Here is an 18,992-nt window from a genome sequence, read left to right on the forward strand (position 1 = left end):
ACCAAAGGGTTTAGAGGAGGCCAAAGGAGAGCACATGCAGCCTGCACCTTCCAGGGGTGCTGTGAGAGGGAGGAACAGCTGTCTCTTTACAGAGGAGCCTGCAGAAGCACCTGGGCTGGGACCACAGAGGGATGGATCCCAGACGCCTGACACTGGGCTGACCACGATCTGTCCTAAACCACCTCTAAGGACTATGTGGCTGTCAGAGATCACCTGAGTGCCAAGCACACCCATGCACACGTAGACTGCAACCTTAGCAGCGCAGCCCAACCTCAGCAGGTACTGCCCAGACACCTAAGGCTGTCTTCTTGCCCTGGAGGGATGCTCCCTCGCAGAGCAGCCTCTACCAGTTCCTCGAGCAACCTGAGGAACACAAAGCAGCCAGAGGCTGGCAGGGCGGCAGGCCAAGGATTCAACCAAAGGACTTTGCTGTAATGTCCCAGCTGAAGTTACACAAAGTAGTTATGGAGCGAGCTGAATGAGAGCGGTGTGGTCGTGACAGCCACTCAAGCGTGTGCTCGGCTTCCAGCCGGCTCCCAGGGAGTGACCTGGGATAGCGAGATGATTCAGAAGAAGTGGGGCTGAACAAAGTGCTTGGGACCTTCTCAGAGGGCTGCCTTACGCTTCTGGTCAGATTAAGTATCATGAGTAACAGCAGCTTTTTCACCGGAATAATTTGCCCTCTTGAGCATTGTCAAACGTTCAATTAATAGTGAGCTTTTTACCCATTTTCAGCTGCATTTAAAACCTGGCTGGCAAGTGCTGGCATGCCAGGGCTTTGATGGAGACCTGACATTGCAGGCGGGGGGGGGGTGTGTCTCAACCTCCTACATGACTGAGCGATTGCACAGGGGCACTTCAGGGCTTTTTAGGAGTTTACTTCTGATACTTCAAAAACTTAGGTCCAGAGAAAATGCTCCTTCTGTGCACCTGGCTTAGCTCTCTGTGTGTGAAAGCAGAATGGAAACTGCTGCACAAAAATAATGTAATATAGGCTAGCTAGGAAGTGTCACTTCCAAAATGCTAATATGCATATAATTAGTTCAACTTTAAGATTTATCTGTTTAAATGTTGATATTATGCATACATAATATGCAGTTATAGTTAATAGTTTCCAGCTCAGATAATTCACAATTTTAGAACAACAGAATTTGATTAGGCTGATTACTTTTATACCTTATTTAATATTATAATTTCATTATAAAACCTAATCTGGAGGACTTTTAGCTTCATATGGCTCCATTGGTTTTTTAGCGTGCGTGTATTTTCAATCCTTTTTGTGAATGCTCTGGTAATATCTTTTTTATTCAGCAAGTTTTTAGACCTTCGATAACAGTTACTACGGATTTTAATAACAGTACTTTACAAAAGTTCGCATTCTTGAAATATAAAGTGTCAATTTTGATTAGCAGACCATAACCCTTAAAAAATAGGAATTTAGAAATCCATTTTGCCATAAAGATATTAAAAAAATCAAAGTCTGTAAACAAATACAGAAAAGAGATTATATGATATCCTAAACAATTCAAGTTAGTACTTACAATTTTCACTGTAAAAAACACAAAGAGCGTTAAAAAAATATTTCCTGTATGTCAGTCCTTCCCTTCTTCAGGCAAAGTGGAGACTAAATAAAATAAACTCTAGATTAATTAGCATCCAGACTAAATGAAATAAAAAAGTAAACTTCTTTTGGATATGATATTAGTGCGATTTAGTCTGTGGAAAAAAGCCATGAAAAGAAACAAGTCCAAATGCTTTAATATGTGCCAGAGCAGTGATTGCCAATTTTTGGGATGCAATGTTTTTTCAAAGATTTCATCTTTTCACTAAAAAGTTGTTCTAAAAAAGGAAAAAAATATTAAATACTTTTCTTAAAGCTGCTCTCAAATCACTGAGAACTCAGCTGAAATGATCTAAGGTCTTTGGATCCACACTCTGGTTATACAAACAGATTTGCACAAGAGAATAGTTAACGAAGCTATTACTGAATTGGCTCCAAAGACTGATCTTTTTAGTACTAAAAACACAGTATTTTTTACTCCAATGTATCTTCTGCCATTTAAACAGATGTGTGACAACCAAGGGGTGAAACAACCCAGTCATGCTCAGAGTTAGTTGAAAAATGACATTTCTAGTCCATTGGAAATTCTGACAGTGGAAAAGTTTTAACTCTGAGTGGGAAGAAAGTCTAAATTCAGTGTGGAATATAAATTCTATCCCCTTCCCAAAATATTTTGAGAATCTGAATAATACAATGGAGTAAATAAAATACAGAAATAAACTCCGATATTAAAGGAAAATTCGTCCAGTAATGAAACGGAAATATTTTGCTATTACTAAAATAGAACAAGGACGTCAGAATGATTTGTTCTCCTTATTTCTTATTCCTCGCCTGATGGTTGAGGGAAACCTTTCCATTTTAACAAGACTCCATTTTTTTCAACAGAACACTCTTCAGCTGAAAATTTTTTAACCCACGCTACCTACAAACATGAATATGCAAAAGCTGGGAGAGAGATACACACACGTACACCATGTCACCCCCACGTAAGCCCTTATACCATACACATGGTTTCCATCTGTTTTGGCAATAGTAGCAGAAGCCTCTGGAAACCCAGCCTAGTCAGATTTAACGTTACAAATCATCAGCACTGAAAAGCAAAGTCACAATAATGTTTGCTGATCCTAGAATAAAAAATGGCAAAATAGTCATGTTTATATCTCCTTTTTCTTCAAAAGGGAAATATACAGACACAATTTGGTGCATGGGGATTTGATGTTAAAAAGAAGTAAGCAGCTATGATGCCCGATGGATGTTTTTAGGAATGCTGTTTTGGCAAGAAAAGTAACACGGTGCTTTTTTTCATTTATTCCCTGTAGCTTTACATAATCAGTGCAATTTTTTATTTTTGGTATTAACTTTTACAGAGCATCATAGAAAACATGACTGGAAGGGACCTTGAGAGGTCATGCGGTCCAACCCCTACCCCAAGGCAGGATCTGCTCTTCCTGCGTTAGTCCTGAAAGATGTCTAATCTGTTCTTAAAGACAGTCTGTGAAGGGCAAGGGGTCACTATCATTGTCTGTCTGCTCCAGGGCTCCAAAATCTTCACCATGAAGTTTGTCCAAATGTCTAATCTGAATTTTCCTTGTTGCAATTAAACAGATTACTTCTTCACCATGGCTACAGGGAGAAGATTAATATCTTTGCTTCTGCAAAAGCCTCATACACTTGCAAATTTGGGGTGAGTGAAATTGCCTAGCTTTCTCCGTAATTATTTCAGCCTGGGAATTCTAACGAGACATTGGTCGGAGGTAATTGTTTGGGAAATGCGTAAACAGCAGCTTGGAAATAATACTAATACTTACTGAGGGGAATAGCCTGCCCTTTGGGTTCTCTGTAAGCCAGCTGGATATAACCTAACCCAGACCAGAAAGTCGGCATGAAAGCAGATCAGGTGTGAAAGATGGCTTTATACAGACTCAGTAAATAACAACGTACTTCATGACACACAGTACCCCAAATTCTCCCTATGATGAAAAATACAGACCTATCAACCACTTAATAGTGAATATAATACCCACTTTTTTTGCAATCACGCAGACGCCATTAAGATGCATTCAGGAGCCATCAGCTACTTCTGCAGTGCACCACAGTAGGCTACACAAAAACTACAGGCAACGTGGTGAGAAATTACTGCCCTGATTAAAACTCGAGGTCCTCAATTAGCCAGTATGAATGCCAGCATGATTTAAAGTGCTTGCTGTACCCAGCAGATGCCTTAATTTCAGTAAGGGACTTCACTATCCACCAAATTGACTGCCTCGCCCAACGCGCCTGCTGGAAACAAGTGGTTGTGTGTGTCACAGTTAAACACTGAATTTACTCTGTGGAAATGGATGACTATTCCCAGCCCATCCAAAGCTGTGCTTTGGTCTCTCAGCATACAGGACAGGGCTAACTCACAAGAAAGAGAACATGTTCCCTCCCTCCCGAACAGTTTCTCATTCCTCTGTGTATCCTCGCTGTGCTTCTGTGTCCTCTTGGCAGGACCTAAAAAGATATGCAGCGGATGCACCAATGCCCAATTAAATATTACAGACGTGCGCTAATGCTTTGGGAACGTGCCCGCTACCAAAGCCCTGCCAATTTACAGATTATTGTAAGAATACCTTAAAACTGGCAGCAGCACCATTCCACCTGCTGTCTTTGTTAGGGATCGGCATTTCTAGCCCTGTCTCCACTTCAGGACACAATATGCAGTGAAGCAGCACCTGCTGCTCTCCTGTCTCTGACGGGCATATGTAAAGGCTGGAGAGTAGATACAAGTGCTCAGAGTCCTCCTGCACACTGCCTCAGCCAAATGTGCGCTGACAGAAACGTGAAGTTATCTCAGAACACAGATGTTTGGCTTTGCTGCCACTGCCTGACACTGGCACTTTATTTTCTTTATCATGTGTGTTGAATTGAAAGCTTTTTTTTAGGCCCTGACCTTGGCAGCAGTTGCTACTGCATTTCATCATAAAGATAGGAGAAAAGAAGAGGAAAAAAAAAAGAAAAAGAAGAGGGACTTACTGGATTTTCATGATGCCCTTTGTAATCCTGAATAGTTCAGCTGAGGGCCCTTTAACACTTTCACTTATCATACTAACTCTACGTCTTCCACTCCTTCATAGACACATCTTTACCCAACCCGAGAATGTCTTTCGTGTCATTTAAAAATACACATATTTTTCCAGTTGACAGAGATGACTGAAAAAAATCTGTGCTAATTCTACATCGATCTTTTTCACAATAAATTGTTGGTGTTTTAAGCTGCATTTTTGTTACATTTTGTTTGGTGTATCTGTTTGTAGTTCAGCTCATTTGGGGATGAAGTTGCCTATAAAACCTGTACGTGATCTCTCAGGTTCTACTAGTTTATCTATAAATTGTCATGACCTTCCTTAGTCAATATAATTGAGGATTCTGTAAAAGGTTTTGCTAATCTGGTGGTTATGAACAGGCATTGATGACTTAATGACTGTAACACAGGGTAAAGCAATTCACTGAAAAGATTTTTTTCTGAGGCTGGTAAAATTACAAGTCCTACTGTTCCACCGATACCTCTCGCTGTTGTGCTCGCACCTGTACACCACACGTTGCTTGTGGTCTCTGTGTTTTCAGTTTATTCCTACAGGAATGACACTTCCCCCCACAGCCCACATTTCTTTTCTCAGCTTCCTCTGCCCAGGTCCACCTGTGTGAAAGCCTGCCGTCTTATCCAGGAGATCCTTCCTGCGTATTCGCCACTCAGTGAAACACAACCTTTTACAACTTCAAAAAAATATGCCTTTTTTTTGGGTGAAAGACTAAGCAGACGTGCTTTTACTTAAAAAAAAGAAAGAAAAAAATATTGAGCAGTGAAGACAAATTTCTTGTCAGTATTTGCTGCAGAACAATGTCAATCTAATGAGCAAATGGGATGAAAATCTAGTTTTTGATGCAAATCTACAAAATTGTAGTTGTCTGACTTACAGCTTTCTTGACAAGAGTGAGATGTCTCACTATTATTTCAAGATATAAAACAGAAATTCAAAATAATGAATTTAAAATTATTCAGACCCAATGTTTAGAAGAATTCAGACAGAGGAAGACAGCATGGGAAACAAAAAGTATCTTTCTGTGCTTTTTGTTATCAAGGGCCGTCTTTACAGGTACTTCATCAGTCTCCAGAAATATTTCAAATGGTACTGTATAACTCAATAAAACTATAAGGCATCTGACTTTATTTTATTACTTACTCAAAAAAAGTGGTCCATCCAGTCTCATCGCTTTTAGTTGCCAGAAGTCCACTGTTGCCATGATAGGTAAATAAGACAAGCTCCTGCCCTTGTGCAGTCATGCTTTTCAAACATCCATTAGTGCCTATCGTCAACCAGATGACTTGGTTATCAGGAGAGACCACTCTTACTGGCATTCGGTTGGGATCCCGTCTAATACGAAGAGTGTTCCCATTGCTATCCGTTACCGCAGTAATATCATTATCATTACTGTAGCTAAAATTGTACAGATAGTCTCCGGTGACTAAACTCACAGTGTACTGGTGAGTACCGTTGACATCAAAGATATAAAGCTCTTGGTCAGTTGGAGAAGCAACTTCATAAAAGTTCATTGAATTCAGTAAGGGTTTGTTCTTTGACACAGCCCGTATCCGAATATTTCCCAGATCAGCAATATACAGTGTGCCATCCGGAGACACAGCTAAGGAGGAAGGGGCATTAAGTTTGGCATCTTTAGCATAGCCATCTCCATTTTGGTAACAGTCACAGTTGACATCATTTTTGCAATCGCACTCTGAGGGTATTCCAGCAACTAATGAGATCTCTCCATCAGTTGTGACCTGTCTTATCCTATTAATCTTTTTTTCATCAGTTTCTGTAATGTAAAGTACCCCACTGTAAGACACGGCAATGGCAGTTGCTGACTCTAGCGTGGTCTGTACAGCATGCTTTCCCACCGTGTACTCCACTCCGGGAACCTGGCAATGCATTGGCCTCCCCGCAGCAATGCGAACCTGACGGTTTTCAGTGATCTGCAAAACTACGTTGTTATCCAAAACATAAATGGAGTTATCCATTGGGTTGATAGCTAAATCTGTAGGCCATTCCAGACGAACCTTAACAAAGAGAAGTGTTTTGTTAAACAGGTAACTAGTGCAGATTAAATGACTTAATTCACCTTCAGTATTAGACACTGCTGTAAGGATATTTTTCATCTGCTGTAATCAATCATGACAGAAAGACTTGTATGAAAATACACGCAGCAAACGAAAGCTTTTCAGGGAGGCAAGGGGAACAATGTTCAGACATCTATTCTATTGAAAAAAAGCCAGTTGCATTGGAACTACAATACAGGTTGAATTTCCCCTCCAATAAATGCTATACTTTTCTGTATCACAAATGTCAAAGTCTAAATACATACTTTAAGGACAGTACTCATCTTTTATTCTTGTAATACCAAAAATAACTTACTACCTTCCAGATTACGAAACACCGTACTGTACTTCATTTTTAAACATACCACTAGTGATGTCCCTTCTTACCTACACAAGCTTCTTTAGACAAATAGAAAAATATATTCTTTTCTACATATTCTCTCATTCACTCTAGTAGGCTAAGGATGTTAGTGATTCAGAAAACATCAACATGCCAAGATAGTTCTAACAGATCTGCCATTCTCCCAGTATTTACTACCAGACTTAATGTTTCCTGCTGATAGTTTTGCTGTTCTAAACTAAACTGAACTTTATGGGCAGAAAAATTGAATACAGCAGCATTTATAGCTAAGAGAATACACTGTGATTCATGCCCTTGGAATAGGTTTCTTTCTCTCCAAATTCTGCTGTTAAATATCCATTACGCACTCCACTCAGTTTAATTTTAAGGGGCAAGAAAGCTGCATTTGCATTTCTGGCCCCAGCTCAGCTTTCCAAATTAGCAGCAGCTAAAACGTACCTGGCTGATGTGCATGCTGGTATCACAGGTTAGAGGTCGTGCTGAGGTCAGGTCATTGGAGCCAAGCAAAGTGGATATTATTCCGTTCTGATCCACTTTTCTGATCATGGTCCCATCAACAAAGTAGATTAACCCATTCTTGTCGATTGCTATTCCTTTAGTGAAGAGAATAAAAATTAGTTTCTTGTACTAGCGGCGAATATATTATCCATAACTAAGGGTGTAAGTGGTATGTATCTAGTGGAAATTAAGGGCAGAAAATATGGTCTTGGGCAGTAGGTAGTAGAACAGGTTGTAAACATATTTTGCATAATAAACCAATAGTCAGTATGAAGTCTACTACTGTTGATCACATTTGCTGTTCATTGGCTGTTGTGTGTTGAGAAGGGCCTAGCTTTTAAGTTAACCTGAGAAATGGGATAAGTGGGACCAAAAGCAACACCGTTGCCTGCCAAACACATAATCTAAATGAGCATTTAAAAATGCTCAATAACCATGAAAGCCAAATATTTCCTAAACAGTCAACCCAGGTGCCCTGTAGCTTTCTTCCTCAATGGTCTTTCCAGTTGGAAAAAATTACTCAAAACCACATTTTTGAGCCAACTACTGGGTTCAGTAATTAAACACAATCACACCCCTGGCTCTGAACTTTTGTATTATTTTGAAAGTTATGGAGGGATAACTCTTTTTACCTTTAGGGCTCATGAGAGTTGCCTCCACCGCCTTGCCTCCATCACCACACCTTGCCTCATCAAATGGTAGGCACTGCTCCCCTGTTCCTCCTATTACCTCAGCATTTTTGGTCAGGTCTTTCGCACCCGTGAGCGACTTGGGCCGATAAATCCTGCGTGTGTTTGTGTCGGAAACGTACAAATCTCCCGTCACAGGGTCAGTTGCAAGGTAGTATCTGTGAGCTGGGTTGTTGCTGTAAAATGGAATTAAACATTGCATATGCTGTAATTAATTGCACCTAACATTGGATCAAGAAGAAAAGGCTTCAGTTCATACGCAGTGTGTAGTAAGGCATAAATAGTTAAAAACCAGGGTGATGCTCTAGGCATACGCAGCACAGGTCACGGGGCCCCAAAACCTTTCTTGGTTCTCATTTCTTGCCTTGTCACAGGCAGTCCAATTTAGACTACTAGTCCTTTTGGGACAGAAGACCCATTTTGTCCGTGATGCTCACAGGCCTGTTCTATGCTCTGTAATTAGAGACAGCTCCTGTCTCTCTAATAGGCCAAATCAAAATACTGGACTCTAAAAACTCCCAGGCTTTCTGGGAACCTTGATCCAGTTCCAAACTTTGCAGCAGGACCCCAGCCCTTGCTTACACTTTGTTGCTGTTATCATCCTATCTGTTTTATTATGATTTCTGTAAGGCTGCTGGGGTCCGTGGTTTATATAATTCATAAACAGATAAGGCAGAGTTCGTATTATTAGTTCACAGGCAAGAGATAAGACATCCTTCATAAGTATTTGTTTAATCCACTGCTCTCAAAGACGTGATACGCATGATTTAGCGCATTAGGAAATGTCATCTTTTCCACCAGAGCACCGAGCAGAGCTTTTCCGTTCTTCTTAACTCAGCATCATATTTCAAATAACTGTACACATTGGCACAAAACTGCTAACTATGCCAACACAGTCTTTATTACAGTGAAAATATATATTGCTAACCATTTTCCCAGAAACGTACATTTTGCCTCTCCACTGGTGCCACATAATTGAGAATTACTGTCTTTTCTCCCCTGCTGGTGAAAAAAACAGCCCTGGAGAGTACCTTTTGGGTTGATATATTATGATGTAGAAACTTAACCCGCTGCAGTTGGGATTCCTGACCTAATTTATGGCATGAAGAGCTGAAATAAGGTCATGTAAATACAGGAGGTAATTTCAGATGCTATCCTAATGGATTGAAGCAGAGTGTCAGAACAGTCAGTCCCACTTCTGATGTTTGCAAAAGCGCTGCTTAAACAGATCTACCAGTCTTGGTGATAGCCAAACATCTGTTCGCAGAACGCTATACTTCACGTTTTGTAAATACATAACTGTGCTAATGTAACACATTTTTATGTACTGACACTTGGAAAAAGCAACAAGAGACCAACAGGAACAACTTGTGAACAAATTATGTCTTTTAGCAGGGACAGATTTTTATAGCTATCCAATTACAAAAACACAGAAAAAATGTGTTGCATAATTAGGATTTTCTTTGGTTTTAAGACTTTTAGCATGCTGGTTCAGAACGAAGAAACCAAGTGAAGCAGACTAATGAAATCAAATACACAGTGATTAGCACCTCTTAAAAAGCTCTGCTATAGAGCCGAGTGTTGTACAGCATGTCTGAAAACAATTAAAGGTAGGCTTACTTTAAATCTCTGTCTGTTAGAAATCTATTATTGCCAATGTGCTAAATAGTTGAAAGGTATTTCCGAAACCTTAATTTACACAGAGATCATTTAATATGATCACTATGTAGTGTACGAATTATTTATACCTCTATAGAGTGCAAATTAAGTTACACCCATTCACATGATTACTTTGGTCTTTAAGAAACTTTGCAGACACTTCAAATATAAACACATTGCAAAATGTGAAATGTGCAATTAAATTTTATTTAATTGTAATTTAAAATAAAGTCCTTTCTTATACTACTAAAATCTAAAATAAACTACTTCTCTTCAACTCATCTAACATTGCCTCAGTCATATTTTTCAATTGTTGGAATAAAGACTCATCAAATCAATAACTAAATAATTTATGCCTAACACAATTATTTCTTTCTAAAAAGAATTTTTAAAGCTGTTTTCTTCATAAATATGAAAACCTTTCTATGTTTTAATTAATTCAATAAAAATGACAAAGCTCTTCTTATTTGGGATGAGTTGTCATAGTGAGTAGTGTATCCTCATCAAAACAAAAAAATTCAGCTGATAATTGAAGGATATTTTCTCATTTTATAAAAAAAAACCACCAGTTGGGAGTGCATAGGATATTACTATTGAATCAATATAAACTCTCCAATTTGTCATACGTAGATGTCTAATGGCTCCTTTCGGAGATAATACAACAGGCTTAACCAGCGTTTCTTTACAAGTGGAGGTTAAAAAGCTGAGGTAGCTTTAGCTGATAGAAAAACCTCAGTAATTCACAGGAGCAAGGCACAATTTGAGGAACTGAGTAACTGTCCAGTGAAAACCACGTTTGTTTTCTATAGCCAGAAAACATCTATGCGCACTATGCAGACCTCAAAAATAGTACAGGGATAAGCAGCCAGCAGCTGGAAGCTGCACAGAGTTTATTCTATTTCATTGTAGCTTGAAATAGTATTAAGCTTCTGCCTTCTCCCAATAACAACAAACACAAAGTAAAATCCACAGTCAGTGACTTCTTGACTCATTTGGTATCGCCTAATTGCTGTCAGTAGCTCTGAAAAACATGCAGTTACATACTGACACGGGCTCCTATAAAGACAAATGACTAGAAATTAACTTGTTCTGTCTATGCCAAATAGTAGTAACAGTGCTTCAAATCTGAAGTGCACACACACGTGGGCAAATACACACACACACGCACAGAGCTGTAATGATCTATTTCCCATTGCATACTTTTATCTTGCTTACACTGATCTTTTAATTCTTCAGCTGTCAGATCACCTCCATTACTCTCCATGCACGAATTTTTAAAAAATACTCTTCCTGCTTCAGTCCTCCTCTCTCTCCCATCCACTCTGTGCCTTCTAAACCATATACCCTCAAAGCTGTTTTTAGGTTTTGCTAAACTTTTTTCTGTCTCTCTACAGACTTGGGATACCGCCATAGCCTACAAATGACCTCCCTGTCTTCAAAGTCCTTCTAAAAATTACTTCTTCCATGAATGCCTATCAGCATTAATCACCCACAGGCAGCAGTGTGTATAAAGACATCAGTTCAGCTTTGAGATTGAAAAAATGTTAGGTCACTGGTACATGAGAGGATAAATTTGATATGCATTGTCTCTCTAATTTAGAGTACAGGCTCCTTGAGGTGGGAGGCACATCACTCTCTGTACTGAAGCACTGTGTTTATAGGTGAGGAAAGTTCAATGCTTGAACAGGTAATAGATCTGAACTAGTATTTAGCCTCGTTCATTAGTTTTACTTGGGGAATGCATATTTTAGTGCATTTTCTTAGTTTTGATATCTAGTAATTATATATTGCAAAGTGGTCTGTTGAGGCTGTTTTCCAAACCACAATTTAAATAGAAATCTCCTCAGCGTTTCACAGGGCTCTGCACGACTTCACACAGGCAAAAGAAGCTATCTGGTCTCATGGTGTGTCCTTAAGCTAGGGAACCCATGGCCACAGGATTTGGTGGATCCTAAAAGTTTACATGTGTTAAATAAAAATCAGCTAAATTAATAGAATAAAAAGCTGTCAGGGGATATTAAGCATAAAGATGCCACTCTTGGCTTAGGAAGCCCCTGAGCAGCAAAGCCCTAAGGCTAAGAGTGGACACTGGGAAAATGTTGTAAGATGGGAAAGACAACTCAAACTCTTAGTTGACCATGTCAGGCTGCACCGTGGGCTCCACACTGCCCGCCCACTGGCTCCACAACCGCTCCTGCAGAGCCAGTTCTCCACGGTCCTCTATGCCTCCTTCTGCCTCCAGAGGAACCCCCACTTACAGCCAATATACGAGCCCATGAAAATGCTGTTACATTAATTTGTGCAATATGATTGCAATTTCGCTACCCAGAGCTTCTGCATGTGTAGACATGAATAAAGGATAAAAGCTTCAATGTTCTCCCCCACCAACTTTTCTTACATGCAGGGATCTAGTTTCTGAAACGCCGCAGTTGAGCCTATGACCACAGTTCTGCCAGAGGTAGAAGAGGGTGTCGCTACTAAATCACAGCAAAATAAACCACACTACACGTCCGTTCCTTAATCCTGTTTGTCCATTCCAAATTCCCATTTTGAGTATTATTCCGTATACCATACATTTGCCAAGACAATGTCTTATCCAGCTGCAATCACAACTTTATGATACCACAAGGGATATAATTCTTTTAAAAGTAGTGGAACACATGCAAATTAAACGTAATAGTGAAAACCTAAAACCACCACATAGAAGAGATTGCCTCTGAGTTGCCTCTGAGTCACACAGGGAAAATAACATAGAACCAGCTAGACTGTGCATCAACTCCCAATTCTGATCACTAGCGCCAATGCAAACACCTTATTTAGTCATGGAATTTTTTGCCTAACATGTTTGAAACACACTTTTTTAAACATAAACCCCTTCCTCATAAAGAAGTACATCCAAAGCAAAGTGAATTTTTAAAAAAGGAGAACTGATATACAACACTCTGGGATTTGTTTAAAAACAAGGAAGGGAAACAATTGGCAGCAAAAACCGGAGCAAAAGGGACCAGCGGGGCTGCTAAGCCCTGTACTTTGCAGTTCCACCACGAAGTCTTGCAGGGTTTCATGTATCCAGTAAGATTTTACCATAACTCTGTTTTTGTCTCCTTATCAGCATCGGCTGCTGTGGCACAGCAATTCTAAGCATCCACCTTCTTCTCTTCTGTTCTCGCCACTATTGTAGCAATGCCAAGATGGATGAATGCTGTACTACCATCGTTCTGATTACTATTGTTTTTATGACCAGTCTTATGAATCTTGGTGTACTTTAAAATCTGAACTCCTAGAGTTGTGTCATTATGGGACAATTTCAACTTTCATTATTAAGAGAAGTTCACCTTTAAAGCAACAAATCTGTTAAATGTGAGCCTGAAAAGACTCAACATCAAAAGGCTAATGAAATGAACTCACTTGATACTGTGATAATTTTATTACTTATATGCCATTCTCATTGTATTTGGGGTATCTGATTAACGAGTGAGTTTTCATAGGATCAGCAAAAGTGTTGCCAGCAAGGAATAGGAGTGAGCAGAGATGAGGGGACAGCAAAGGAGGGCATACACAAGCATAAAAAGAAGCCTGACTGTGGACAGAGAGTGATGAGAAAAGAGGAACTCGTATCCGAAAGGACGATACAGCCTGACAGCTGACATAACTAAAACATATGAACTCATTATTTTTGAAAAATACTCCTCTTTTCTAATAATACATCTCAGAAATGACTTCTCCATTATAAGCATTCATTTGTTAAAAAAAAGAAAAAAGAACACTTAGAAAAATATAAATCTTCCTTAAGGAATGCTTACCTATGTCTAAAATCTTTATTTCTTGGTGGGAGCAAGTAAAAAAGAACAGGAAAACATTATTAGAAAAACATTCAGAAAGGATGTTAAAAGATGAAAAGAAGGCAACATTTACATCTGTCATTAGTGAAGTGATGAATGATTGTCTTTTGTCCACTCATATCAACTACGTAGGTTAACTCTTAAAATCCACAGAATAATTACTTTGGGTAGATTAAATTCTCACAGTTTAGATAAGCATAGTTAAAATATTTTACCAGGGTAAAATTTTTTCACTTTAGTTCTAAATACTTCAAATGTATTAAAATCTTTTGACTCTACTTTTTTTGTTCCCAAAAGGATTTGGAAACTCTAACTTACACAACGTCAGAAATCTATTCCATACTTTAGTTTGCAACAATAATTCACAACTCCAAAAGTCTGAGATGAGAAAAAACATACCTTAGCTCCAGAACACTAGTTACATTTCCAGATGGGAATATCCGCCGAACATAATTGAAATCCCCCACGTAAAGACTGCCATCTATCCCACAAGCTAAGGCAACTGGAGCCAGTAATTTATTACCATCAGCTTGACCATTACAACTTGGACAGGAGATGCTGCGTCGTCTTCCATTGCCCATAATGCTACTAACAACTGGGGGTTGCTGAGATATAAATTGATTTTCACCATTTCCTTTGTAGAGGATTCCTGGCAGATAAGATAAGAAACACAAAATAAAAAATAGTTTATAAAAACTTTGTATGTATGTACATAAAATGATGCATAAGTTTTCTAAATATTCTTTTAGTTGATTAATAGAATTTAATGGACTTTTAATTGTTTCACCACCATATTTTTCTCACTACAGGTAACAGAACTTTATTAAAACATTTATAGTTATGTTTGTCACAGACACACCAAAACACAAAGCATTCAATTATCTTGCTCACAAAGTGTAGTAGAAATAGTAAATATACTAGCATTTAAAACCCAAACAAGTTTTCAGTTGTTCTCATTTTTAAATGTTAATAATTTTAATAGTTATAATTTAGAATAAAACCTGTCATGTTGAAGGAAATGCAAGGTGTACAGAATGAAATCAAGGACTGTGTTCCTAAATCCTTACAGTCTTGAAATTCCCCAGAAATGTCTGAAATTCTAACTGGGCATGTATTGTAAAAAAAAAAAAAATTATATTTGCAAATTGTATTCCTAAAGTCCTACTATAACTAATTATGAATATGATGTCAAATGTAATCTAAAGTGGATTACTGCTGCAAATTGTAAATATTAATTAAAAAGCTACTTCAAAAAGTTGGAGATTGCCTCAATTTTACATTATAAAAGACTTTTTACTCAGCTCACAATAAAAATGTACCTCTGGCAACAAAGTCTGCCTCAATACCATGTCTGCAGTTATAGGCAGTTATTAAAAATGTCAAAACAACAAAAAAAATGTGGTGCCAGGCCAACCTGCCTCTTAAACTTAATTCTGCTTTGAGGCATGAAAGGAACAATAATTTCGTGAAGACAAAGCAATGTGCCAGCAGTATTTTTCTTCCTTATAGCCTCCATAGGAAATCTGAGAAGAAAAATGCATGCTTTATGTTAAATCTTCAGTCTTAGGAAAAAAAGTGTGAATTTACAGTGTTAAAATGTTGCCAGGACCCTCATTATTATATCTCTCAATGAATCCATCAAGGTGTACTCTACAAATGGTCAGCTATTATGGTTTTACTTGTAAATCACAATATGTCTTTCCATGGTATAATCTATGTAAACCACGTGTCACTTCGTACTTTAGAGTGATACGTGTTTTATTGATTGTGTGCCGAGTTTCAGGGGCAGTTTGGGGCTGAGGGATACATTTCTCTTTGGAGATGCTTCCAAGACATTGCAGATGTATTCCTCTCTCTCCCCCCAAAATGCACTCTTTATACTGAAAGATATGAGAAAAAATAAAAACTCTTTAAATGTTTTAGGTGTCTTTGCTACTTTTTAATGCTATAAAATTTAGGAGATTATAAATGTAAAATCAATATACATGATAACATTGGGAAGAATGAAAATGGTTTATGGAAACTTAATGGCAAGTAATCTAAATAAGTAATCTAAATCAAAAGAGGGAGAACGCATTTTTCATGACTAGTTAAAGCCAGAATGCATTAACAGTATACGAAATCCCCTCTCCTATGATTACATCATTTATGACAATCATGGCACCATAATTTTGCCTGAAATAGCTGAGTTCTATAATTTTCATCAGAGGAATTCTACAAGTCAGCACAGTGCACTATTGCACCTGATTTATTCTGTCATTACCTTGAAAAATTGGTCCTTCACATTTCTCCTCTATTATCACAGACTAAAAGATGTACATTAGACTATTTACTGCAGTAGTTCGAGGTGTCCGTACAAACACTGTCTGCACTCTCCTCTGAATAAATTTCTCCAGCTCATCCACCTTGTCATTACAACTCTCCACTTCATTTATTCAATTAGATACACGTCACTTTGAAAAGTCATTACTTGTCAAATGTACTTTTGAACATAATTTAAAGCCACCATCAATTTACCTTGCGAACAGAATCAATCTTATATATATATTTATAATTATAGCTCTCTACATTTTTAGATGGATTACCTTACAATAATTTGCACAGGGGTTTTTTGACATTTTAAATTAGGCACAATGACACTTTTTCCCTTGATTTGGTTACCTTGTTTTTCTACCAGTCAGAAGCAATGCTTTAGGTGGTGATTAGCATATCACACAATAAGCTCAGTGTACTAGTGGGAGACCTCCAAGGGACACCAGGTACTGCAGAAGTGATGTTCTTCCCGCTGAATTACTTCTGGGCTCCTCCTTTGCATAAAAATCCAGTGTGACCAACTCCCATCTTGAGCCATGCAACTATGCTTATTTCACCCTTCTTACAAGCTTCCAGCCAAATTTTTCCAAATAACCTCCTGTTTAGTGTTGAGCTGGGGTTTCCTTAGCATGGCACCCTCCAGACAGTTGCTGAGCAGCATACTGGACAAATTTACCTTGGTGCCAAGGCACAGTTCTTATAAATGTGTATTGCTCCTCATCTTTCCACTGAAATTAAGGAAGACTCGCTCACTAGCAACTGGACTCTGTCCTGGAACAAGGGGCACGAGTGCCCTTGGTGACGCAAGGCAGCATCATTTGTCACCTGCTGTGTGCTGATCCGACCACAGCATCCCGGGGAGGATTCACCTCAGGGAAGGATTTAAACGGGAAGAGAGTGTAAATGAGTGCTCATCCTCCAGAAGAGATGGTACCCATGTGCTAAGCGCCGTTCTGGGGCTGGGGGTATCATGTCATGAAAAGGAACACCTCCTGTATAAATGAGGGATTTAATATTGGGAGTGAAGAGCTCTCAGTTTGGCAGGAATGTCTCTTATTGCTGTTTAATTTTCACTCATTGTGAAAATTGGAAGTGAAAACATTGTTCAAGATACTATTAACATACAGTTAATCCCAATAACAGTGCTGTCACGTAAAATTGCTTTAGAACTAGTGTCTCCTTAGCATCACTCAATTTTTAAAAACAGTTTCAACATTTTTGGGTTGGTTTTCTTTGGTAAGCATATCGAACACAGGCTGAGACTGTTAGATGAAATTATTAATGCAAATGTATTTATAGGATAAAGAAACATGACATACGCTGTAAAGCTCAAGGCATTTACCATATGCAAAACATTCCATAATTTCCTTTTTTAAAATAACAAAGCAAACATTTGAAAAGTTAGAATGAGATACCTGAAGTGCAGCTGAGTATTAAAATTAGCAAGAAGAAAATCCTTACCATTCTGAACATCCAATACATGATGTTTATCCAATGTCCAGCCACCCATGTTGGAGGCATCCAGTTCATAACCCTGCAAAATGGCAGTCCGCTTTTCCCAGAGAGTTAGATCCAAGCAAGACTCATATTCATAACCTACAGACACTGAAATAACAGTAAATTTCCTCATTAAGTATAGGATCTTGTTCAGAAGAAGACTTTAAAGAATGTGATTTCCTTAAACTACATACATTCTTCTGCTCTCCCAGGCTACCTGAAAATCCCTATGGCTTCCTTAGATGTATTGAAAATATTAAACAGAATTCTAAAATCCTTTAAAAAGCGATCTTGGGTTATTAAAATAATTCTAGTTATTAAAATTAAGTGGATTAGGACAGGTACAGAGGAAAGCCATTTTGTGAAGTATGTCAGAATGCTATTGTGCTCTAAAGTACAAGGAGCGTGCAGACTAAATATCATACTGCATTATTAGGCTGAGGGCTACTTCCTGGGAAAGAACTAGAAATGAAAAATGACTGTGGTCTCTTTTTTCCTTCTGAAGGAAATCTTTTTGTATAATTCAAAGTTTAGATTAGTATTTTCTAATATATTTTAATATCCATTGTTATTTCTCATCTTATTCTTCTAAACATTTTCTACTTAACAGATACAAGTATTTGAGATGTGCTTCCCTATTTTCAAGACAAAAGCAAAAATGCAAAAAAACCTCCATAACACACATACCAACAGCTTCAGATAATCCATAGACTCTCTGGTTGTATGCATCAGTTTTATCCCATATGAAAGTGTAAGCCAGATTTGGGGAAGCAGGGAACCATTTTTGGAAAAGTCTTCCCACCACTGCCACCATAAGATGAACCTTCATTAAATTAAATGGTATAACAGATTGGGTCATAGTAATCTTCAGAACAGATTTATATCCTGCAGCCCTGGAGCTTAAGTAAGATAACTTCAAATCGGTTCCTGGTATTGTCGTTTCTTCATGAAGTACCTATGCATTGGTAAGAAAAAAATACAGTATTTGAATGAATTTGAAATTAAACACAGCTGTCATAAAAGGAGGCCTGACATGATGCTACATGACAATTCATTAGCAAGTTATCATCTAAATTCAGCCTTCATTTAATAATGTAATAAATAAATAACATTTCACCTTTTTTTCTGAAAAGCGAAGTCTAAATTCTTCATTATACTGCTTACTTGATACTTTCTGCTGAAGGATTTCAAAGATCTCTCCTTTATTTTTATGGAGGGAAAGGAAGCATGCAGGAAAGGGAAAACATTCCCAACTGCTTTTTCCAAAAGAGGCAAAAAAGCATCTTTCATCTAAGTGAAAATAGCCCCTTCTTATGCTGCCACCCATGTCCCAACTATGGATACGTAATAAAGGCAGTAGAGCCTCTAAGCACCGCAAAGCTTCAGATTTGGGTTGGGATGTCTAATTGCTCCTGTAGGAGCAGGAAGGACTTTT

At 38.3% G+C, this 18,992-nt stretch overlaps 1 protein-coding gene across 20 annotated transcripts in view; it reads right to left on the minus strand.

Annotated features, from left to right (window-relative positions):
* The window catches only part of TENM3 (teneurin transmembrane protein 3), a 502,889-nt gene that overhangs the window by 30,932 nt on the left and 452,965 nt on the right, over window positions 1–18,992 (minus strand). For 17 of the 20 annotated variants that reach the window (XM_075500260.1, XM_075500277.1, XM_075500271.1 and 14 more), the window contains 7 exons: window positions 18,245–18,512; window positions 17,522–17,665; window positions 14,147–14,396; window positions 13,709–13,729; window positions 8,190–8,422; window positions 7,498–7,652; window positions 5,785–6,659 (listed from right to left, as the gene is read on the minus strand). In XM_075500260.1, the coding sequence (XP_075356375.1) occupies window positions 5,785–6,659; window positions 7,498–7,652; window positions 8,190–8,422; window positions 13,709–13,729; window positions 14,147–14,396; window positions 17,522–17,665; window positions 18,245–18,512 (1,946 nt within the window). The remainder of the gene's footprint in view (window positions 1–5,784; window positions 6,660–7,497; window positions 7,653–8,189; window positions 8,423–13,708; window positions 13,730–14,146; window positions 14,397–17,521; window positions 17,666–18,244; window positions 18,513–18,992) is intronic. The other 3 variants (XM_075500278.1, XM_075500268.1, XM_075500263.1) reach the window with 1 other exon arrangement.

This window comes from Mycteria americana, chromosome 4 (assembly GCF_035582795.1).
Source record: "Mycteria americana isolate JAX WOST 10 ecotype Jacksonville Zoo and Gardens chromosome 4, USCA_MyAme_1.0, whole genome shotgun sequence".
NCBI classification, from domain to species: Eukaryota; Metazoa; Chordata; class Aves; order Ciconiiformes; family Ciconiidae; genus Mycteria; species Mycteria americana.